Genomic DNA, 22,003 nt, shown 5'->3' with positions numbered 1-22,003 from the left:
TAACTGTAATTTCCCCCATATTTCTAATTCTTTTTTAATTTGTGTCATTAACTTATCATAATTATCTTTTTTAATTGATGAACACCTTGGTTTAACCAAATGCCTAAATATTTTATTTTTTTGACAATTTGCATTCCCAATTTTTCTTCCAATTCTTTTTTTTTTTTTTGTTCATCTTTGTTTTGTTTTTATTTATTTTAAGTCCCGCAACACTGCCAAATTCTTCTATTTCTTTTATTAATTCTACTCCGGTGTCCTCCAGATCCTCCAAGAAAGATACTATATCGCCAGCGAAGGCATGTATTTTATAATGCTCCTTTCTAATTAAAGCCCCTTTAATTTCTTTATTTTTCCTAATATTCTCCAATAAATTCTCTAATGTAAGGATAAAGAGTAGCGGTGACAATGGGCATCCCTGTCTTACTCCCTTGTTGATCTTAAATGTTTCTGTCCTATCACCATTTAGTATTATGCTAGCCGCCTAGATTGAATAGATTGTCCAAATTGTTTTGATAAATTTGTCGCTGAAATCCATACTTTTTAATTGCTATATAATGAACTGCCAATTGACATTATCAAACGCTTTTTGCACATCGAGAAAGACCATTGCCATTTGCTTTCCAGGGTGTGCCTCATAGTATTCTAATATGTTCATTACCATTCTAGTGTTATTTTTAATCAAAGGTCTCTGCTGAAATTAACCCACCCAATAAATCTTAAGATTTCTCCTAATTCCTCCTTGGATTTTCCCCTGATTATTCCTTAACTCAAAACACTTTGAGTGAGATTTGCATATATATAGATAATTGTAAAGAAACAGATGTTTTCTAGATATTTTCAAAGCTTTCAGGACTCATCAATTTAGAAATCATGTCTATATCACAGCACTGTAAAAGGCAAATGTTCAACATAATGGAACTTTGGAAAAATTCAGAAGGAAATTCACTTGATTTTGTGCAGTTTGATCTATTTCTCTAAGCTTGTTATCATTTTCATTTCTCTTTTGATTTGAAGGTAATAATGGACAGGATAATCAAGATTCCTGTGAACTGTCCCAAATGATCACTGCTAAAGATGGAAGGGAGAAGTTTGGAATTCGAACGGAATTCAAAAGCCATGTGAGAAAGCAGTCAAATAATTGGAATCATGAAAGCTCATTTTCCACAGATGCCCAGCAAGAGGAAATAAGGAAAAAATATAATGGGAAAAGTGTGAAGCCAATGAAAACTAAACTACAAGTAAAAGAACACTATTTAAGCCAAGACAATGGAGAAGATGCTATGAGAAGACACAGTAGACAAAATTACAATGAGACATTCATTCTTTCTCTTAGAAATAAGTTCCTTACATCTCAAAAAGTGATTGATATGAAAGAGAAGCCTTATAAATGTTTGGAATGTGGAACATGTTTTAGAAAAAGTAGGCAACTTACTTTCCATGAAAGGATTCACACTGGGGAGAAGCTCTACAAATGCAGAGAGTGTGGTAACACGTTCAGAAGATGGCATAATCTTATTTCCCATAAAAGGATCCACACAGGGGAGAAGCCGTATAAATGTATGGAGTGTGGGAAGACATTTGCTCAAAGTGGTCATCTTAGTTCCCATATGAGAATCCACACAGGGGAAAAGCCGTATAAATGCATGGAGTGTGGAAAGACCTTTGCTCGAAGATTTCGTCTTGTTTCGCATAAGATGATCCACACAGGGGAGAAACCGTATAAATGCATGGAGTGTGCGAAGACCTTTGTTCAAAAATGTGATCTTATTTCCCATATGATAATCCACACAGGGGAAAAACCATATAAATGTATGGAGTGTGGAAAGACCTTTACTCAAAGTGGTCATCTTAGTACCCATATGAGAATCCACACAGGGGAAAAGCCGTATAAATGCATTGAGTGTAGAAAGATCTTTGCTAGAAAAGATAAACTTATTCGCCATAAGATGATCCACACAGGGAAGAAGCCGTATAAATGCATGGAGTGTGGGAAGACCTTTGCTCGAAGTGGTAATCTTAGTTCCCATATGATAATCCACACAGGGGAAAAACCATATAAATGCATGGAGTGTGGAAAGACCTTTGCTCAAAATGGTCATCTTAGTTCCCATATGATAATCCACACAGGGGAAAAACCATATAAATGCATGGAGTGTGGGAAGACCTTTGCTCGTAGTGGTTATCTTAGTTCCCATATGATAATCCACACAGGGGAAAAACCATATAAATGCATGGAGTGTGGGAAGACCTTTGCTCGTAGTGGTTATCTTAGTTCCCATATGATAATCCACACAGGAGAAAAGCCGTATAAATGTATGGAGTGTGGAAAGACCTTTGCTCAAAGTGGTCATCTTAGTACCCATAAGATGATCCACACAGGGGAGAAGCTGTATAAATGCATGGAGTGTGGGAAGACCTTTGCTCAGAGCAGTGGACTTAGGTACCACAACAGAATCCACACAGGAGAGAGGCCATATAAATGCATGGAATGTGGAAAGAGCTTTGCTCAGAATACTAATCTATCTTCTCATAAAAGGATACATGCTCGGGAGAAACTATATAGCAATAGCAATTCCACTTAAGACTTATATACCACAATGATTTACCACACACTATGAGCAGTTTACAAAGTCAGCCTATGGTCCCCAGCAATCTATCTTTACCCATCTCAGAAGGATGGGAGCTGAATCAACCATTAGCCTGTCAGAATCAAACTCCTGGCTGCGGGCAATTAGCCTGTAGTAGTGCATTCTAACCTCTGACCCACCATGTCTCTATAGATTTTTATGTGTATGTTGTGCCTTTCTGATCCAAATGAGACAAGATTGAATCCAACAAATTGAAATTTAATATGGAGAAAAGTAAGATTTTACACCTGGCCAGGAAAAACCTGAAACTTGGCTCAAAAATAGTAAGTGTGAAAGGGTCCTTGGAGTCTGAATGGATGATCACTTCAGCATGAATTACTTGTGTGCAGCAGCGGCCAAAAAGCTAATATCATCCTTGGTTTTTTAAACAGAGGCATAGAATCAAAACCCCATGAAGTATTAGTAGCGTTTCATAAAGCCTTAGTAAGACCACACCTGGAATACTGCAACTATTTTGGGTCATCACATTACAAAAAAATGTTGAAACTTTGGAAGAAGTATAAAGAAGAGAAGCTAAGCTGAAGGCCTGAAGACTAAAACAAGAATGGTTACAGAAACTGGGCATGGCTAGTCTAGTGACGAGAAGGACCAAGGGAGACAGGATAGCAGTCTTCCAATATTTGAGGGGCTGCCACAGAGAGGAGGGTTCAAGCTATTTTCCAAGGCACCTGAAGGCCAGACAAGGAATAATGGATGGAAACTGATCAAGGAGAGATTCAACGTAGAAAGAAGGAGAAATTTTCTGACAGAACAATCAACCAGTGGAACAGAAGATTCCTTCAGAAGTTGTGGGAGCTGCATCACAGGAGGATTTCAAGAAGAGATTAGACTGCCATTTGTTAGAAATGGTGTAGGGTCTCCTGCTTGAGTGAGCGGTTGGACTAGATGACCTACAAAGTCCCTTCCAATTCTGTTCATCTAATTTTTCCCCAAACCTTCAGAAGGCAAGATAAACAAGAAAGAAAATCATAAAGAGAATGTGGTTAGAGTGATACTGAATTAGAAAATCTAACTCATAGGCTCTGTGTCTTAATTTTGTGGTGATCTTTCCTTGCCTTCCCTCATGTTGCCCATCTTTGGACTCACAATATCTTTTTTAAAATGAGGTCTCCAGAACTGAACACATCATTCCAAATAGTGTCTCACTAAAGCCCTTATGTAGAGGGATAGGACCTCCTTTTTGCTGATGGTGGTACATCTGGTGATGCATCCTAGAATTTTGTTTGCCTTCACATGTGCCTGGCCATGTTTACTTTTGCAGTTATTGTTCCCATGCCAACTTTCACGTAGTTGTGTGAAAAAAGTGCTGCTTGAACTCATTTATTCAAATACAGAATAGTTCTAGTGTTATGGAAATACCTTTGTGTCTGTTCCAATCTTCCTCCACACAGGGAGTGTGAAAGCAAGTAGTGTCAACTCTCAAAATGACTCTAGCTGAAGCCAGATTTTTCTTGCTTCGTTTCTTAGTTGCCATAATTGGGGGGTGCGGGATTTGGCTTTATGGAATGTAGAATGTTTTCCTCCAATGTGCAGGACAAGAAGTTCATCATCTGCTTGCTTGGGTAATATTAACTGTGACACAAAAAGGGCTGGATTTTTGAGGAAGTCAAGGCCTCAGAGTCTTGAATTGGTTGGGACCATTACTCGGAACCACCACACATAGTTTTATTAAGGGAAAGCAGTGTAAGGGGAAATGTGGATGCATATTAAGCTCTCATAGCTAACCAGTCTACTGGCCAACCCAGGCAGTCTCTTATTTACAATAATTTATTAAGCAACCTTTGAAGATCCATCCATCCTTCCTCCCTCCCAAATGAGGCATACTCCAGAGAATCAGGAACCACTCCAGTGTGCTAAAATTGCAAATGATCAGTTAATGATCTTTAAAGCTGATGAGAGATGATCTATAAAAAAGGGAACATTTCTTAAAAACAATAGTGAGATAAGTTAAAATAGGGTTGGAAGTTAGAGAAAGGGGGATTAATGGAACATGTATTTTTATATTACAAGGTAATAAGGGAATTTAGAATTTTAATAGTAATTTTGAATAGGTTTGAATAATATTGTGAGGGTTATAAAAATAACATTGAAATATGGAATGATCAAACAATCGAAGACTATAACTTAATATAAATGTGTATTGGTAGAACTACAGTAGATAAGTTTGTTAAATGTAACAAATATGAATATCAACATTCTATTTGTAGCAAAAGGAATGATATGCAGAATTTGATCGACATAACAACTGCCTCGATCTCATCTTCTGCAATAGTTTGAATTTAATTTACGGAATACAAACTAAAGAACCCTTTTCCAACAGTGACCACAATATGATTGACTTTTGTCTCAACATATGCCCACACAAAAATTATCACAATGATCTAATCCCCAATTATAACTTCAAAAAAGGCAACTATGATCTTATAGACAACGATCTCTCATCCCTTGATTGGCAATCTCTATTCACTGGATGCAATACTGTTGAAGACCATTACAACATATTTTTAATTGAAGTCAAAAGAGTAATCAAACTATATGTACCAACAACAACTTCCAAAGCAAACAAAAAAACATTACCCATAACAATAAGGAAACTTCAATCCAAAAAGAGATCACTCTGGCGGAAAAACAAATCTGGTCACGTTGCCTATTTCAAAAGCCGACACAAAAATTTATGCCACCAGATACAGACTGAATGCACCAATTATCACATTAAACAAGAGGAAAACCTTCGCACCAATTCCACCCACGCTTTTTACAATTTTGTAAACAACAAACTAAAAGACTCAAGGTTCACCCCACCCCTGATAGGACCTAATGGTAAAGACTGCAACGACGACACCATTAAAGCCAACATCTTTAACACATTCTTTGGCTCAGTATTTGTAAACAGCAATGGATCATGCCCAGTATGAACCACAGTAAACTACAATGATCTAATACATATCGATTTTACAGAAGACAATGTTGAAAAAGCACTACGCAATCTAAAACCATCTCTATCTATTGGATCGGATAGAATATGTGCCTACTTCTAAAGAAAGCTATCCACCGCCATAGCAGAACCTCTAAGTATAGTCTTTGAAAAATCTTTTAGGACCAGCTCCTTGCGTAACCTATGGTCAAAAGCCACGGCCATCCCCATCTTCAAAAAGGGAGACCCCAACCTAGTTGAAAATTACAGACCAATCTCCTTATGCTGTGTCACCTGTAAAGTCATGGAATCAATTATTAACCAATCCATTATCCTCCACTTAGAGACAAACAACTCACTCTCCAATAAACAATTTGGATTCAGAAAAAAACTATCCTGTAATCTGCAACTCTTACACTGCAAAAACATATGGACTACACAACTCGATCAGGGCAAATCAATAGACGCAATCTACATAGACTTCTGTAAAGCCTTTGATTCAGTGGTACGCAACAAACTACTCCTAAAACTAAAATCTTATGGTATCTCTGGACAACTGCATAACTGGTTAGAAGTATTCCTATCAAACAGACAACAAATGGTCAAAATTGGGAGTGTCCTATCAAATTCTGTCCCTGTCAATAGTGGGGTCTCCCAAGGCAGTGTTTTAGGACCAATTCTCTTCATACTCTACATAAATGACCTCTGATCATATCAAGAACAACTGCGTTCTCTTCGTTGATGATGTAAAGCTGTTCAATACCACAGACAATACTGCTACCCTTCAAAAAGATCTTACTATGTATCAGAATGGTCAAACAAATGGCAACTTCAAATCTCAACAAATAAATGCTCTGTCTTACATATTGGCAAATAGAATCAGAAAATAAAATACAAGCTGTATAGTCAAGACCTTGTTGATGATCCAAGCTCTGTAAAGGACCTTGGAATACTCATCTCTAATGATCTAAGTGCTAGAGCCCACTGTAACTACATAGCCAAAAAGGCATTAAGAGTTGTTAACCTAATCCTATGTAGCTTTTTCTCTGGTAATATCACACTACTAACTAGAGCATACAAAACATTTGCTAGACCAATATTCGAATACAGTTCATCAGTCTGGAACCCATATGTTATATCTGACATTAGCACAGTTGAGAAAGTCCAGAAATATTTCACAAGAAGAGTTCTCCACTCCTCTACTCATTGTAGAATACCTTATGCCACCAGACTTGAAATTCTAGACCTAGAAAAACTTGAATTACACTGTCTTCGGTGTGATCTAAGTATGGTATATAAAATCATACATCACAATGACACCTGTCAATGAATACTTCAGCTTCAACCATAACAACACAAGAGCACACAATAGATACAAACTCATGGTTAACCGCACCAAACTTGATTGCAGGAAATACGACTTCAGCAACAGAGTGGTCAATGTCTGGAATACTCTACCTGACTCTGTGGTTTCTTCCCCAAACCCCAAAAACTTTAATCTAAGACTGTCTACTATTGACCTCACCCCTTTCCTAAAAGGTCTGTAGGGGGCGTGCATAAGCGCACCAATGTGCCTACCGTCCCTGTCCTATTGTTTCTTTTATTTTTCTTATATGTACCCTTTTCATGTATTCATAACTATGTATATACTTATACCTATTATCTTGTAAGCGATTGACAAATCAAAATAAATAAAAATAAATATTTGATTTGTATTAAAATGTGATTAGAAAGGGGATATTTTTTAAATATTAGTGGCATAATTAAAGATTAGAAAAGGGATCAACAATGGAAGATTATAATTGAATAATTCAATATAAATCTGTGTACTATTAAAAACCATATAAGTCTGTTAAACACAATAAATATGAGTACTATTCATAATAAAAAAGTGACATTTAGAATATGGAGATTGGCATAAAAATAACATACTGAAAATTGAATAACCAAAGAATGAAACATAATTTAACAAAATGTGTATTACTGTCAAAATTTTATGTTTGCTAACTGTATTAAACATGAAGAATATTGTTTTATTTGTATTAAAATGTAAGACACTCTGGTGCCACAATGTTCACACAACGATATGTTTGTAAAAAATAAAAAAATACTGGGGAAAAAAGATCTTTGGAAATTAATGGGGACCAAAATAATATGAAATTAAGAACTTTTGAAAATATCTTCAGTCCTTCCTGATGAAACGCTGAGAAATGTGAATGGGAACATTTTCAATAATCCAACGTGCCAATAGAGGAGAAAACGTGTGTCAGATCCATGTATCTGCCATTCTTCAATGGAAGAAGAAGGGGGGATTGGTACAAGTAATCCTTTTTGATGTAACTGAATATATTAAATCCTATATTGATTCTATATAACTTGCATATGATATACAACTGGAGGAGTGGAGCCAGATGTCCAGAAACTTGTCACCCCTTGAAGAGATAACAAGATGAGAAGGAACCATTAAAAATTCCAGCTCTGGAAGTCACTCCTGGGAACTCTGCTAAGATACGTTCCCAGAGAAGGGGAGGGGGGAATTAACATGTTGGTTCTTTGTTTGACTAAATCCACATCTGAATAAGGGGAGGGATTCTAACTTCCTTTATCTATGACTGTATGCCTGGGGATATCTTAGACTCTGCTTTGCCTAGTGTTGAGATAAAATCCCTTTCAATAAAGGATTCCTTTTGAGACACCTGGTTTTCAGAAGTTCATTCTTTTCGGTTGAAGGGAAAAAGTCCAATGCTTACAACCTGTAGCTCATGGTTGAAATGAGGGGTCCTTGGTGCTCTTGAGCTTGATTGTGTTGTTGCAGACATTTCATTAGCCAAAATAGGGAACATCATCAGTGCACCAACCAACCTCAGAGGGCACCAAGGAGCCTTCAGTCCAACTTGCGTCCACTGTGTCAAATTAAGATCCAGAGTCAACCAAGATGAATGTAGAAGCAGGGAACCTTTTTCGGCCAAAGACCTCTTAGGATGTGATGGAATAATGACAGATGTCAATGTAGAATGTGTGCAAAAAGCTTCAGGGCGAACAATTTGTCTTTCAAACAAGGACTCAGAATGAACAGAAGTTGAAACACATGCATGGGCAAAGGATACTTTTCAAGTATTAGGGCCATGTTTTTGTCTTTATGGTATGCCAGATGCTAGGAAACGGTATAACGGTAACAAACAAAATTATCAGTGTTGTCATTACTTGCTAAACATGCATACAATTCTTTCTTTTCGTTGCATTAAAAATTACTAATACACTAAAGTGTTCGCATGTGCTTGGGGTGAGGGGCATATTTCAGGTCCTCCTGAGTTGAAACTGTTTTTCCTCACCGTGGTTTAGCTTTATATTCCCTCTCCACAAGCTTCCTTTCTTTCTTGTGTAACTCCACCTTTTCTCTAGTCAGAGGTGAAATGCCATTTTACCTTCTTCCTTGTTGATGACCCAAGCTCTGTAATTGCAGGAAATACGACTTCAGCAATAGAGTGGTCAATGTCTGGAATACTCTACCCGACTCTGTAGTTTCTTCCCAAACCCCAAAAACTTTAACCTTAGACTGTCTACTATTGACCTCACCCCTTTCCTAAGAGGTCTGTAGGGGGCGTGCATAAGCGCACCAACGTGCCTACCGTCCCTGTCCTATTGTTTCTCTTATTCTTTTATTTTTCTTATATGTAACCATTTCATGTATTCACAACTATGTATACATTTATACTTATTATCTTGTAAACAATTGGCAAATCAAATAAATAAAATAAATAAATAAATAAAATTAAGGAGCTCCGTTATGAGGTAAAATTTCCGGAATATCCAGAAGTGTCAGCTTTTCCTCCATTTTGGAACTGGTTTTCTTTTTTCATTTTGTTCAGGGTCCCCGCGATGGGCAGGGAGTCATTCAGAGGTGCCTTTCCTACTCCCAAGCCCATCATCCCCGCCAGAGGAATTATTGAGTCTATCATCTGCACCTCTATAACTGTCTGGTTTGGTTCTGCAATCCAACAGGACAGATGTTGGGCTGCTAAACAAATAATTCCCTCAACACTGTCCAACTATTTACAAAGTGTACACTACTATTACTGTTAATCTTCTCACCACTCCTTATCACCCATCCCCTCCCACTTGACTGTTTCCTAGTATGATTTGATTGTTGATTGTACCCTATGACTATCATTAAGTGTTGTATGTTTGTATGTTTTTGTATTCTTGATTCTTAATGAATGTACCTTTTCTTTATGTATACTGAGAGTATTTACACCAAGACAAATTCCTTGTGTGTCCAATCACACTTGGTCAATAAAATATTCTATTCTTCTATTCTATTCTCTCCCTTCCCCTCAGACGCGCTCCTCTTTCCCGCCCTTTCTACGATCCTGGAACTTTTCGGCAGGGGGCGACCTCCCCAAGAGAAGGGAATTCCAGCACCTTCCCCATTGGTCCACTGGAAGGCGAATGTCACAGCTGGCTTTGTTAGGGGAGGGGGGGGAAAGGCCTAGAAGGAAGTGACATCACAAATGCTTGCTGTTCTACCCTGCCGCACTCGCTCCGCAGGCGGCGGTGATGCTGCGTGAGAGTGGCGGTGAGAGATCCAGACGTGCCCCAGGTGAGGGGGAAGGGCGGTTCCCGAGCAAAGGGAGGCGGAGGAGGGAAAGACCCGCGCCCGGCCCACCTCCGCCTTCAACCTCGGATCCCATGCTCTCCAGCCGCACTCTCCATGCAGGGGGAAACGGGGATAACAGAAAGGCGCTGTGGGTCCGTCCCCTCCTGTCCCGTGCCCGGGGAAGAGCCCCTAGTGGGGGGAGCGGAGGGTCAGCTTTGCGGAGGCCCAGCAGGAGAGGAGAGAAGCCAAGCCGGGCGAGGAGTAGGCAGGATTCGCACCAGACTCTTCGAGGCCCCGATCCTGTCTCCAGAGGGAGAGAGAAGTGGGCCGGCCTCTCCATCTGCCTCCTTCCTGGCCCTACTTGGGGGGGGGTGGTGGACCCTGCGCTGGGATGAGCCACTTGGGGCTCCGGGCAGGTTGTGGGAAGGGGGTTCAAGGACTGAATTCCACTTTCTAATTCTTGGAGTTGGTTTTTCTTTCCATCTCAGATACAGAAACTCGAAGTCATTTGAAATCTTTGCAAGCCAAAATTTTCTCTTGGGTGAAAAAAAGAGCGAAATAATTTTCAGGGATCCGTCCTGCGGCCCGGCCCCAGAAATGATCCTGTGAAGGAAAAAGCATCTGGAGGTCGACAAGAGTCCTTGGACCCATTTTAAGTTGCTCTGCAGGAGAGAGAAAAGATGGAGGCGCAACGTTTTGCAAAGGAAGGAAGCGGAAAAGGCTCTTCAGATGTTCAGCCTGGAAAGAGTGGGGAGATCTGGACAAGACCTGGGCAGAAGATCCTGGAGGAGGAAACCATCCTCCCTTTAGAAGTCCAGCCCTGCAACTTCAGGAGCCTCCAATACTGGGAGGCTGAGGGTCCCCGAGGACTTTGCAGCCAACTCCATGACTTTTGCAGGCGATGGCTGAAACCGGAAAAGCACACCAAAGCCCAGATGCTGGACCTGGTTGTTCTGGAGCAGCTCCTGTTCCTTCTACCCCCAGAGATGGAGGACTGGGTGCGGGAGTGTGGAGCAGAGACCAGCTCCCAGGTGGTGGCCCTGGCGGAAGGCTTCCTTCTGAGCCAGGCGGAGGAGCAGAAGGAGCAGGTACAGTTGCAGGTGAGACACTTTAGGAAGCTCACCCCTCCTTCTCAAACTTCCCTGACATTCATAATATGTGGCGATGTCCTACCAATTCTTGTACAACATTGTTCGATTGTTTTCTCACTCAACCATGTTGATGGATATTGGGGGCTTTGAGATTGTGTTCTGGATATTGTGTTCCACTTTATTTTGTGATATACATTAATTCTGTTTCTTTTTTCCTTTCTCCTATTTGAAGTGTTGCACTATGGAGATCAGAGATCCTGAGGGAAAGGAGAATCCATCAAATCCCCCTCAGGAGTTATTTTTCAGGAGGATCCCTTGGGAAGATCCAAGTCGGGACACCTTAGGAGGTAATCGAAGATGCTCAGATTACCCATCTGTCTTACCTCTTTCTTCTCTTTTATAGAACTCCTATTTTGTTAATTATGCGTTTTGAAATTACTTATTCCTTACAGAGAAAAAAAGAACGAAGTTTTCTGGTTTTAATGATGGAGATCAAACAACGGTTGAATCCCCAAATCAAGTAAGAAAGGGAAAAGTTATTAAATTTGTATTTCCCCCTTCAGGAAATGAACCGGGTGTGCAGAGTGCTCTCTCCTTCTGTTTTCCCCCCTTGTTTGGCCTGGATTATTTTTGTGTTCTTCCACAACATGGAGGGCAGAATAAACATACCACAGTGGCAGGGACTGCTAGTGACCCATTTTTTTGTTGTTATTCTTTTACTTGGAATTGTGCAAGGCTAATGAAAAATAACCAAATACTCACATGGCTACATTACCATTTTTTAGAACCCTTATTTATAACCCATAGTTGAAGAATAAGCAAATCATATTAAAAAATAAAGCAGACTATTAAAATCCAAAGGGAGTGGCTGTTTTGATGATGTAATCAAGGTACTTTGGGCTACAAAATAATTTCCAATCCTCTGATTTGTGCCTTGATTAGGAGATCAAATATTCCTGCTTTGCAAAGGCTGAGAAATTAGTTTCCCAGGGAATTTTCTCTTCTTTGTTTTCTTCCTTTCAGCCAATGGCTCAGACTACTAGATCAATCAATGATAGACAGAGCGATAGATCAGTTGATCCAGAAATGGGATAGAGTTGGTAGGGATCTTAGAGGTCTTCTAGTCCAACCCCCTGCTCAGACAGGAAGCCCTATAACATTTCCGATAAATGGCTGTTCAATTTCTTCTTGAATGCCTCCAGTGTTGGAGCATCTACAATTTCTGGAGGCAAGTCATTCTACTGATTAATTGTTCTAGCTGTCAGTTAATTTCTCTTTAATTATAGGTTGATTCTTTCCTTGAATCCATCCATTCCATCTTGGAACACTGCTATCATGTAACCCCCCCCCCAGTTCTTCTTTTCATTAAACTAGACATACCCAATTCCAGCAACCATTATTTATATGTTTTAGACTCGAAGGCCCTAATAATTTTTGTTGCTCTTCTCTGTACTCTTTCTATAGTCTCAAGATATTTTTTACATCTGGCAACCAAAACTGGATGCATTTTAAAGTGGTACTACCACTTCATGTGATCTTGATTCTATCCCTCTTAATGCAGCCTATGATTCTTTTGGGGTTTTTTTTGGGGGGGAGGGGGTGTCAGTGATTGTCCACTTCGATCCCAAGATACCTATTGTACTTTCTACTGTTGAGCCAGGTATCACTTATTCAATTCCTGTGCACTTGGTTTTTCTTTCCTAAATGTAGAACCTTGCATTTTTCAACGTTGTTTTTCATTTTCTTAAATGAGGCCCAATCTGTCGATCCTTCTCTATCTCAAGCTTATCTTCTGGAGTGTTGATATTCCTATCAATTTGGTCTTGTCTGCAAATTTGATGGGTTCCCCTTCTATCCTCTCTTCTAAATCATTGCTGAAGATGAACAGATCTTCTGAATCCTCTTGTTTTGTTCTTTTTTTCCATGTTCAGGAGAGTCTTGTGTCCTTCAAGGAGGTGGCTGTGTATTTCTCGGAGGAGGAATGGTCTCAGCTGGATTCTGACCAAAAAGCGCTGCATTCCGAAGTCATGCTTGAAAACTATAGGAATGTGGTCTCTCTGGGTAAGAGTTTTCTAGTCCCAAATCAGAGAGTTCAAGAAGACTGATTGTAGTTACTTTTTATTTTAAAAAATCACTAATCAGATATCGTCTCCTCAAAGGGAAAAGGAAAGTATCTGGCCTTCTGGTACTCCAAGGAAGGAAAGAGTCAATGTCTCTTTGCTTAGATGGTTTTGGGCCATTTCTTATCTGTATTGTTCCATTTCTATTTGAACTTATCTGTGGAGGCTGAGAAGGATGCGGTTGCTTTTATGTGGAGGTCATGTGAGAAGAATGTGTTATCATTTGTCCTCTGAAACCTCCCCAAATTTTATGAGAACAGAACTTTCACACTCAGGTCATGGAAGAGTATTCTCCCAATCGAATTCAAGAACAAAGGTCTCATGCAGTATGACTCAGAGCATCCTGGGGTACAGGTAATCCCCGAGTTATGACAGTTCACTAAATTCCCAGTTATGGTCTAGCCCACTCCCAAGTTCTTAAGACTCAATCCTGAAATTACGAATGTTGCAGCACCACGGCCATCATTCACACTTATGAATGACAACAGAGGTGCTGCAACAACATTCACCCCACCCACCTCACCCCACAGGTCTTGCGTTGCGTTGCAGTGATGTAGTGAGTCCCTTACTCTACTCTCTTTATGTGCATGACTGCATTTCCACTAGTAATACCATTACTAAATTTGCAGATGATACAACCATGGTGGGACTCATCTCCAGCGGGCGGAGGGGGGATGAGTCTGCCTATCAAGATGAGGGGGACCGGTTGTTTCATGGTATGGAGACAATAACTTGGTCCTCAACACCAATAAGACTAAGGAGCTTATAGTGGACTATAGAAGGAAGAGATCAGACATCCAGCCCTTGCTTATCAATGGAGATCGAGTGGAGCAAGTGGCCAGATTTAAGTTTCTGGGGGTGAACTGAGGTGCTCACATTGCAGCACTGGTCAAAAGGGCCCAGCAGAGATTATACTACCTGAGGCTTCTCAGAAAACAACTATTGAATGAAAAACTGCTGGTGACCTTCTACCGCTGCACCATAGAGAGTATCTTATTGCACCTCTGTATGGTTTGCCAATTGCACAGTGGCAGATAGGAAAGCACTCCAGAGGGTTAACGTCATTGCCCAGAAGATCACTGGTTGCCCTCTCCCCTCTTTGGAAGAGCTTTATAGCTCCCGCTGCCTTAAGAAAGTTCAAAACATTCTCAAAGATCCATCTCATTCTGTGAACCCCTTTTTTGAACTATTACCATCTGGCAGACGGTACAGAATATTATAAACAAGGACAAATAGGCTGAAAAACAGCTTCTATCCCAGGGCAGTAGCTCTTTTGAATTCTACCATATAGTGCAGTATTGGTGCAGTGTCAGGCATTTTCGGTTCAATGTGTGGAGCATGAAGGATGTGTGTTTGTATTTATTTTCATGGTCATGATGTGACTGAAGATGGTATTTGATTTCGTTTTACGAGGTGCAATGACAATAAAGTAAACTAAATCTGTTCCTTTGCCTGCTTTGGTGCATTTGCAGAAAAAAGAGGCCTAAAGTAGTGAGAGATACATGAGATCAGTAGTGGGAAATCTCACACTACTAATCTCACATGAACTTGCACTATAGTACTTTAGGCCTCTGTTCTCTGCTAACCAAGGCCTTGAATTGAATTGAATTCTTTATTGGCCAAATCAAAGAGATACAAGCAACAAGGTTATCGTCATAAGTGGGAGGAGATAGGTAATAGGAAGTATGAGAAGAATAATAGTAATACAGTCTTAGTAAATAGTTTGACAGTGTTGTGAGAGTTAGTTTTTAGCAGAGTGATGGCATTCAGAGAAAAACTGTCCTTGTATCAAGTTGTTCTGGTGTACAATGCCCTATAGCATCGTTTTGAGGGTAGAAGTTAAAACAATTTATGTCCAGGATGTGAAGGGTCTAGATATTTTCACAGCCCTCTTTTTGACTCTTGCAGTATACAGGTCCTCAATGGAAAGCAGATTGGTAGCAATTGTTTTTTCTACCGTTCTAATTATCCATTGAAGTCTGTGTCTGTCTTGTTTGGTTGCGGAAGCAAACCAGACAGTTATAGAGGTGCAGATGACAGACTCAATAATTCCTCTGTAGAACTGTATCAGCAGCTCTTTGGGCAGTTTGAGGTTTCTGAGTTGATGCAGAAAGAACATTCTTGTGCTTTTCTGATGACATTTTTGATGTTAGGTGTCCATTTTAAGTCTTGAAATACGATAGAAACTTGAAGGTCTCTACTGTTGATACTGTGTTGTCGTCTATTGTAAGAAGTGGTAGTATAGGAGGGTTTCTCCTAAAGTCTACCACCATTTTTATGGTTTTGAGTGTGTCCAGTTCCAGATTGTTCCAATCGCACCATGAGGCAAGTTGTACAACCTCCCGTCTATATGCAGATTCATCGTTGTCTTGAATGAGACCAATCACTGTTGTATTATGCTTTTCAAACAGATGGTAGGCTTCTTCATTTTCAAAGACTTTTGCCCTGGATCTCGTGCAGTCCTCAGTTCTTAAAAACACAGGTCGAAAGTATTGCACTGCAAGATCATGCGAGATTAGTAGCCTGAGATCTTGCACTACTGGTCTTGCGTGATCTCACACTGAAGTAGTTTAGGCCTCCTCTTTCTGCAAACTGAAGCTGGTACCAGATCCAACCAAAGAGCTCTTGCAAGCTGATGGGACTTTGGGCAGTGAAATAGCCATTTTTGAAGCCTCCCAACCTTTGCAATCTCAACACGAAGAACGTTTAAAAGCCAATGGGAGGCTTAATTCCTCCTTGGATGTTACTGCTGATTATTCCCTAAGTCAAAACTGACTTTGAGTGAGATTTGCATATATATATAGATAATTGTAAAGAAAGAGATGTTTCTAGATATTTTCAAAGCTTTCATGACTCATGGATATAGAAATCATGTCTATATCAAATCACTGTATGCATGCAAAATACATAATAGAATTTTGGAGAAACTCAGAAGGAAATTCACTTGACTTTCTACACTTTGATCTTTTTCTCTGACCTTATCATTTTCTTTTGCTTTGAAGGTAATAATAGGCAGGAGAATCAAGATTCCTGTGAACTGTTCCAAGTGATCAATGCTAACAATGGAATCGAGAATTTTGGAATTCAACTGGAATTCCAAAGCCATGAAAGAAACCAGTCAAATAATTGGAATCAGGAAAGCTCATCTTCCACTGATGCACCGATGCAAGGCTTTCTTCCCCAACAAGAGAAACCATATAAATGCATGGAGTGTGGAAAGACCTTTGCTCAAAGAGGTCATCTTATTACTCATAAGAAGATCCACACAGGGGAGAAGCCGTATACATGCATGGAGTGTGGGAAGACCTTTGCTCAAAGTGGTCATCTTATTTCCCATAAGAAGATCCACACAGGGGAGAAGCCATTCAAATGCATGGAGTGTGGAAAGGCCTTTACTCAGAGCACTGGACTCAAAAGACACAAAATGATACACACAGGAGAGAAACCATATAAATGCATGGAATGTGGAAAGACCTTTGCTCTGAGCAGTAGACTTACTATACACAAAAAGATGCACACGGGGGAAAATCCATTTAAATGCATGGAGTGTGGAAAGACCTTTGCTCTGAGGAGTAGACTTACTATCCACAAAAAGATCCACACAGGAGAAAAACCATATAAATGCATGGAGTGTGGAAAGACCTTTGCTCAAAGCGGTAATCTTATTTCCCATAAAAAGATCCACACAGGAGAAAAGCCGTATAAATGCATGGAATGTGGGAAGACCTTTGCTCAACGCAGTTACCTTACTTCCCATAAAAAGATCCACACAGGAGTAAAGCCATATAAATGTGTGGAGTGTGGAAAGACCTTTGCTCTGAGCATTAGACTTACTATCCATAAAAAGATCCATACAGTGGAGAAATCATATAAATGCATGGAATGTGGAAAGACCTTTGCTCTGAGCAGTAGACTTACTATCCACAAAAAGATCCATACGGGGGAAAAGCCATTTAAATGCATGGAATGTGGAAAGACCTTTGCTCGTAGAGATAATCTTATTTCCCACAAAATGATCCACACAGGGGAGAAGCCGTATAAATGCATGCAGTGTGGGAAAACTTTTACTCATAGCAGAGGACTTACTATCCACAAAAAGCTCCACACAGGAGAGAAACCATATAAATGCATGGACTGTGGAAAAACCTTTGCTCTGAGCAGTAGACTCACTATCCACAAAAAGATCCACACAGGAGAGAAGCCGTATAAATGCATGGAGTGTGGAAAGACCTTTGCTCTAAGTAGGAGACTCACTATCCACAAAAAGATCCACACAGGAGAAAAGCCATATAAATGCATGGAGTGTGGAAAAACCTTTGCTCTGAATAGTAGACTCACTATCCACAAAAAGATCCACACAGGGGAGAAGCCATATAAATGCATGGAGTGTGGAAAGACCTTTGCTCAAAGAGGTAATCTTATTTCCCACAAGATGACCCACATAGAGGAGAAGCTGTATAAATGTGTAGAGTGCGGAAAGAAATTTGCTCAACGCAGTTATCTTGCTTCCCATAAAAGAATCCACACAGCGGAGAAACCATATAAATGCATTGAGTGTGGAAAGACCTTTGCTAAGCGCAGTTACCTTGTTTCCCATAAAAAAATCCACACAGTGGAGAAGCCATATCGGTGCATGGAATGTGGAAAGAGTTTTGCTCGAAATCGTAGTCTGTCTTCTCATAAAAGGATCCACACTCAGGAGAAACTATATAGTAATAACAATTTCACTTAGACTTATATACCACTCCACAATGCTTTCCAGCACTCTCTAAGAGATTTACAAAGTCTGCATATTGTCCCTAGCAATCTGGGTCCTCATTTTACTGACCTCAAAAAAGATGAGATGCTGAATCAATCTTGAACCAATCAGGATCAAACTCCTGGCTGTGGGCAATTAGCCTGTAGTACTGCATTCTGACCCACCATGTCTATAGATTTTTATGTGTATGCATATTGTGCCTTTCTGATGCAAATGAGACAATGTAGAATCTAACAAAATGAAATTTAATGTGGAGGAAAAAAAGATTTTACACCTGGGTGGAAAAAACAGATTACATGAAATCTGGCTCAAAAATGGTAACTCTGAGAGGGATCTTGGGAGTCCGAATAGATGTGACAATTACTTAAACAGGAGCACGCTAGCAGTATTCCAGTGTTTGAGAGGCTGCCACAAAGAGGATGGGGTCATTTTTTTCCAGAGTACCAGAGGGCAAGACAAGAAGCAATGGATGGAGAGTAACCAAGGAGAGAAGCAACCTAGAATTTGTTTACAGTGAGGATAATTAATCACTGGAAAACAGCTTGCCTTTAAACATTGTGGTTGCTTCATCACTGGACATTTTTAAGAAGAGACTGTACAGACACTTGTCTGAAATGATATAAGATCTACCTGAGCTGGACTAGAAGAGCTCCAATTTCCCTTCCAGCTCGATTCTAATTCTGAATCTTCACTCCTTTCTTCAGCTTTTTTGCTAAGTAGGAGGTTTAAAGCACACACGAGCATCAGTGGAGATAAAGGTTATCATTTGCCTGAAAGTGATGTGTGGCTGCCAATATTTAAGTGGTGCAGATTCCCTAATCATTTTAAGGAACTCCCTCTGATGAGTATGTCCACTAGAGTAGAGTTGCAGGCAGAAATGCAATTAGTCCTAAATCCCTTACTATTGTTTCCACTTTTCTTACTATTGTCACAATCTGCCTTTCCACCCTGCTTTACATGATGTAATGCAAGTAATAACTGAGAAAGAAAACCATAAGGAGAATGGAGTTATAGTGATGCTGAATTAGAAAATGCAACTCTTGGGCTCTTTGTCCTAACTTTGTGGTGATCTTTCCTTCCCTTCCCTCCCGTTGCTCATCTCGACACAATCACATCAATACCTTTTTTAAAATGAGGTCTCCAGAATTGGACACAGTTTTCCAAATGGTGTCTCCTTTTTCTTTATGGTGATACATCTGGTGATGCATCCCCGAATTTTGTTTGCCTTCACAGCTGCGTGGCCACACTGTTTACTTCTTTTGCAGTTATCTTTTTTTTCAGTGCCATGGTAACTTCTTTCACATAGTTGTGAAAAAAGAATGCTGCTTGAACTCATTTATTGAAATGCAGAATAGTTGTAGTGTTGTGGAAATATGCATACCTTTGTGTCTGTTCCAAGCTTCCTCCACAAAGGGAGCATTAAAGCAAGTAGTGTCAACTCTCAATATGACTCTAGCTGAAGCCATATTGTTCTTACTTTGTTTCTTAGTTTCTATACTTATGGGGGGAGGGGGATTTATGGAATGTAGAATGTTTTATCCAATGTGCCAGACATAAAAACAGTAAGACTCCTGAGAACCAAGGCCAAATCATCATGCCCTAGCAACAGCAGGAGGGACTGCTGAGAAGTTCATCATCTGCTTGGTTGGTTAACGTGACCTGTGACACAAGATGGATGGGCAGTATCCTTACTTATACCAAAACCATAGGAATTATTGAATGTTGGTTTCACCTTTGACCATGTCAATATGATGTACCCAATAAACTGGATTTTTGAGGAAGCCAAGGCCTCAGAGTCTTGAATTGGTTGGGTGCATTACTTGGAACCATGACGTTTTTATTAAGAGAAAGCAGTGGTAGGGAAATGTGGATGCATATTAAGGTCCCCTAGCTAGGCAGACTACTGGCCAACCCAGTTAGTCCTTGATTTACAATAATTGTTTATGCAAACATTCAAAGTTACAATGGCAAGAAATGATGTTTCTGACTTATTTATTTCCTTTCCTCCTTCCCAAATTAAGCATACTCCAGGGAATCAGACATGGTGACTCAGTGGCTAAAAAGCTGAGCTTGTCAATCAGAAAGGTTGGCAGTTTGGCGGTTCAAATCCCTAGTGCCATTTAATGGAGTGAGCTCCGATTACTTGTCCCAGCTTCTGCCAACCTAGCAGTTTGAAAGCATGTAAAAATGTAAGTAGAAAAATAAGAACCACTTTGGTGGGAAGGTAAGAGAGTTCCGTGCGCCTTCAGCAGTTAGTCATGCTGGCCATATGATCACGGAGACAGCGCTGGCTCTTTGGCTTTGAAACGGAGATGAGCACCGCCCCCTAGAGTTGGGAACGACTAGCACATATGTGTGAGGGGAACCTTTATTTTTACCTTTAGGGTATCAGAATGAAAACCACTCCAGTGTGCTAACATTGCCAATGAACAATCAGGAAGATCTTAGGAAATCAATGGGGACCAAAATAAGATGAAATTAAGAAGAACTTCTACTTTAAAAAAATTACACTGCTCAAAAAAATAAAGGGAACACAAAAGTCCTAGATCTGAATGAATGAAATATTATTAAATACTTTGTTCATTACATAGTTGAATGTGCTGACAACAAAATCACACAAAAATTATCAATGGAAATCAAATTTAGCAACCCATGGAGGTCTGTATTTGGAGTTACACTCAAAGTGGAAAAAAAAACACTACAGGCTGATCCAACTTTGATGTAATGTCCTTAAAACAAGTCAAAATGAGGCTCAGTAGCGTGTGTTGCCTCCACGTGCCTGTATGACCTCCTTACAACGCCTGGGCATGCTCCTGATGAGGTGGCGGATGGTCTCCTGAGGGATCTCCTCCCACACCTGGACTAAAGCATCCCCCAACTCCTGGACAATCTGTGGTGCAACATGGTGTTGGTGGATGGAGCGAGACATGATGTCCCAGATGTGCTCAATTGGATTCAGGTCTGGGGAACAGGCGGGCCAGTCCATAGCATCAATGCCTTCGTCTTGCAGAAACTGCTGACACACTCCAGCCACATGAGGTCGAACATTGTCGTGCATTAGGAGGAACCCAGGGCCAACCGCACCAGCATATGGTCTCACAAGGGGTCTGATGATCTCATCTCACCTCATACCTAATGGCAGTCAGGCTACCTCTGGCGAGCACATGGAGGGCTGTGCAGCCCCCTAAAGAAATGCCACCCTACACCATTATTAACCCACTGCCAAACCGGTCATGCTGGAGGATGTTGCAGGCAGCAGAACGTTCTCCACGGCATCTCCAGACCCTGTCACGTCTGTCACATGTGCTCAGTGTGAACCTGCTTTCATCTGTGAAGAGCACAGGGCACTAGTGGCAAATTTGCCAATCTTGGTGCTCTCTGGCAAATGCCAAACGTCCTGCACGGTGTTGGGCTCTAAGCACAACCCCCACCTGTGGACGTCAGGCCCTCATACCACCCTCATGGAATCTGTTTCTGACTGTTTAAGCAGCCACATGCACATTTTTGGCCAGCTGGAGGTCATTTTGCAGGGCTCTGGCAGTGCTCCTCCTGTCCCTCACACAAAGGCAGAGGTAGCGGTCCCGATGCTGGGTTGTTGCCCTCCTACGGCCATCTCCATGTCTCCTGATGTACTGGCCTGTCTCCTGGTAGCGCCTCCATGCTCTGGACACTACACTGACAGACACAGCAAACCTTCTTGCCACAGCTCGCATTGATGTGCCATCCTGGATGAGCTGCACTACCTGAGCCACTTGTATGGGTTGTAGACTCTGTCTCATGCTACCACTAGAATGACAGCACCACCAGCATTCAAAAGTGACCAAGCCATCAACCAGAAAGCATAGGAACTGAGAAGTGGTCTGTGGTCACCACT

At 40.6% G+C, this 22,003-nt stretch overlaps 2 protein-coding genes across 10 annotated transcripts in view; one reads left to right on the top strand and one right to left on the bottom strand.

Moving 5' to 3' along the window:
• Nucleotides 1-19,910, top strand: part of LOC113427510 (uncharacterized) — a 124,972-nt gene extending 105,062 nt beyond the window's left edge. For 2 of the 9 annotated variants that reach the window (XM_087953444.1, XM_087953452.1), the window contains one exon: nt 1,015-2,598. In XM_087953444.1, coding sequence (XP_087809570.1) covers nt 1,015-2,582 — 1,568 coding nt within the window. In that variant the 3' untranslated portion in view covers nt 2,583-2,598. The other 7 variants (XM_087953447.1, XM_087953445.1, XM_087953450.1 and 4 more) reach the window with 7 other exon arrangements.
• LOC113432332 (uncharacterized) overlaps nt 1-22,003 on the bottom strand; it is a 149,987-nt gene that overhangs the window by 39,998 nt on the left and 87,986 nt on the right.

The sequence above is a fragment of the Notechis scutatus genome, chromosome 2 (assembly GCF_049901735.1).
Source record: "Notechis scutatus isolate UNSWTSFEM ecotype Mainland chromosome 2, rNotScu1.2, whole genome shotgun sequence".
NCBI classification, from domain to species: Eukaryota; Metazoa; Chordata; class Lepidosauria; order Squamata; family Elapidae; genus Notechis; species Notechis scutatus.
Note: the sequence above shows the minus strand (reverse complement) of the source record. Positions and strands in the feature narration are given on the sequence as shown.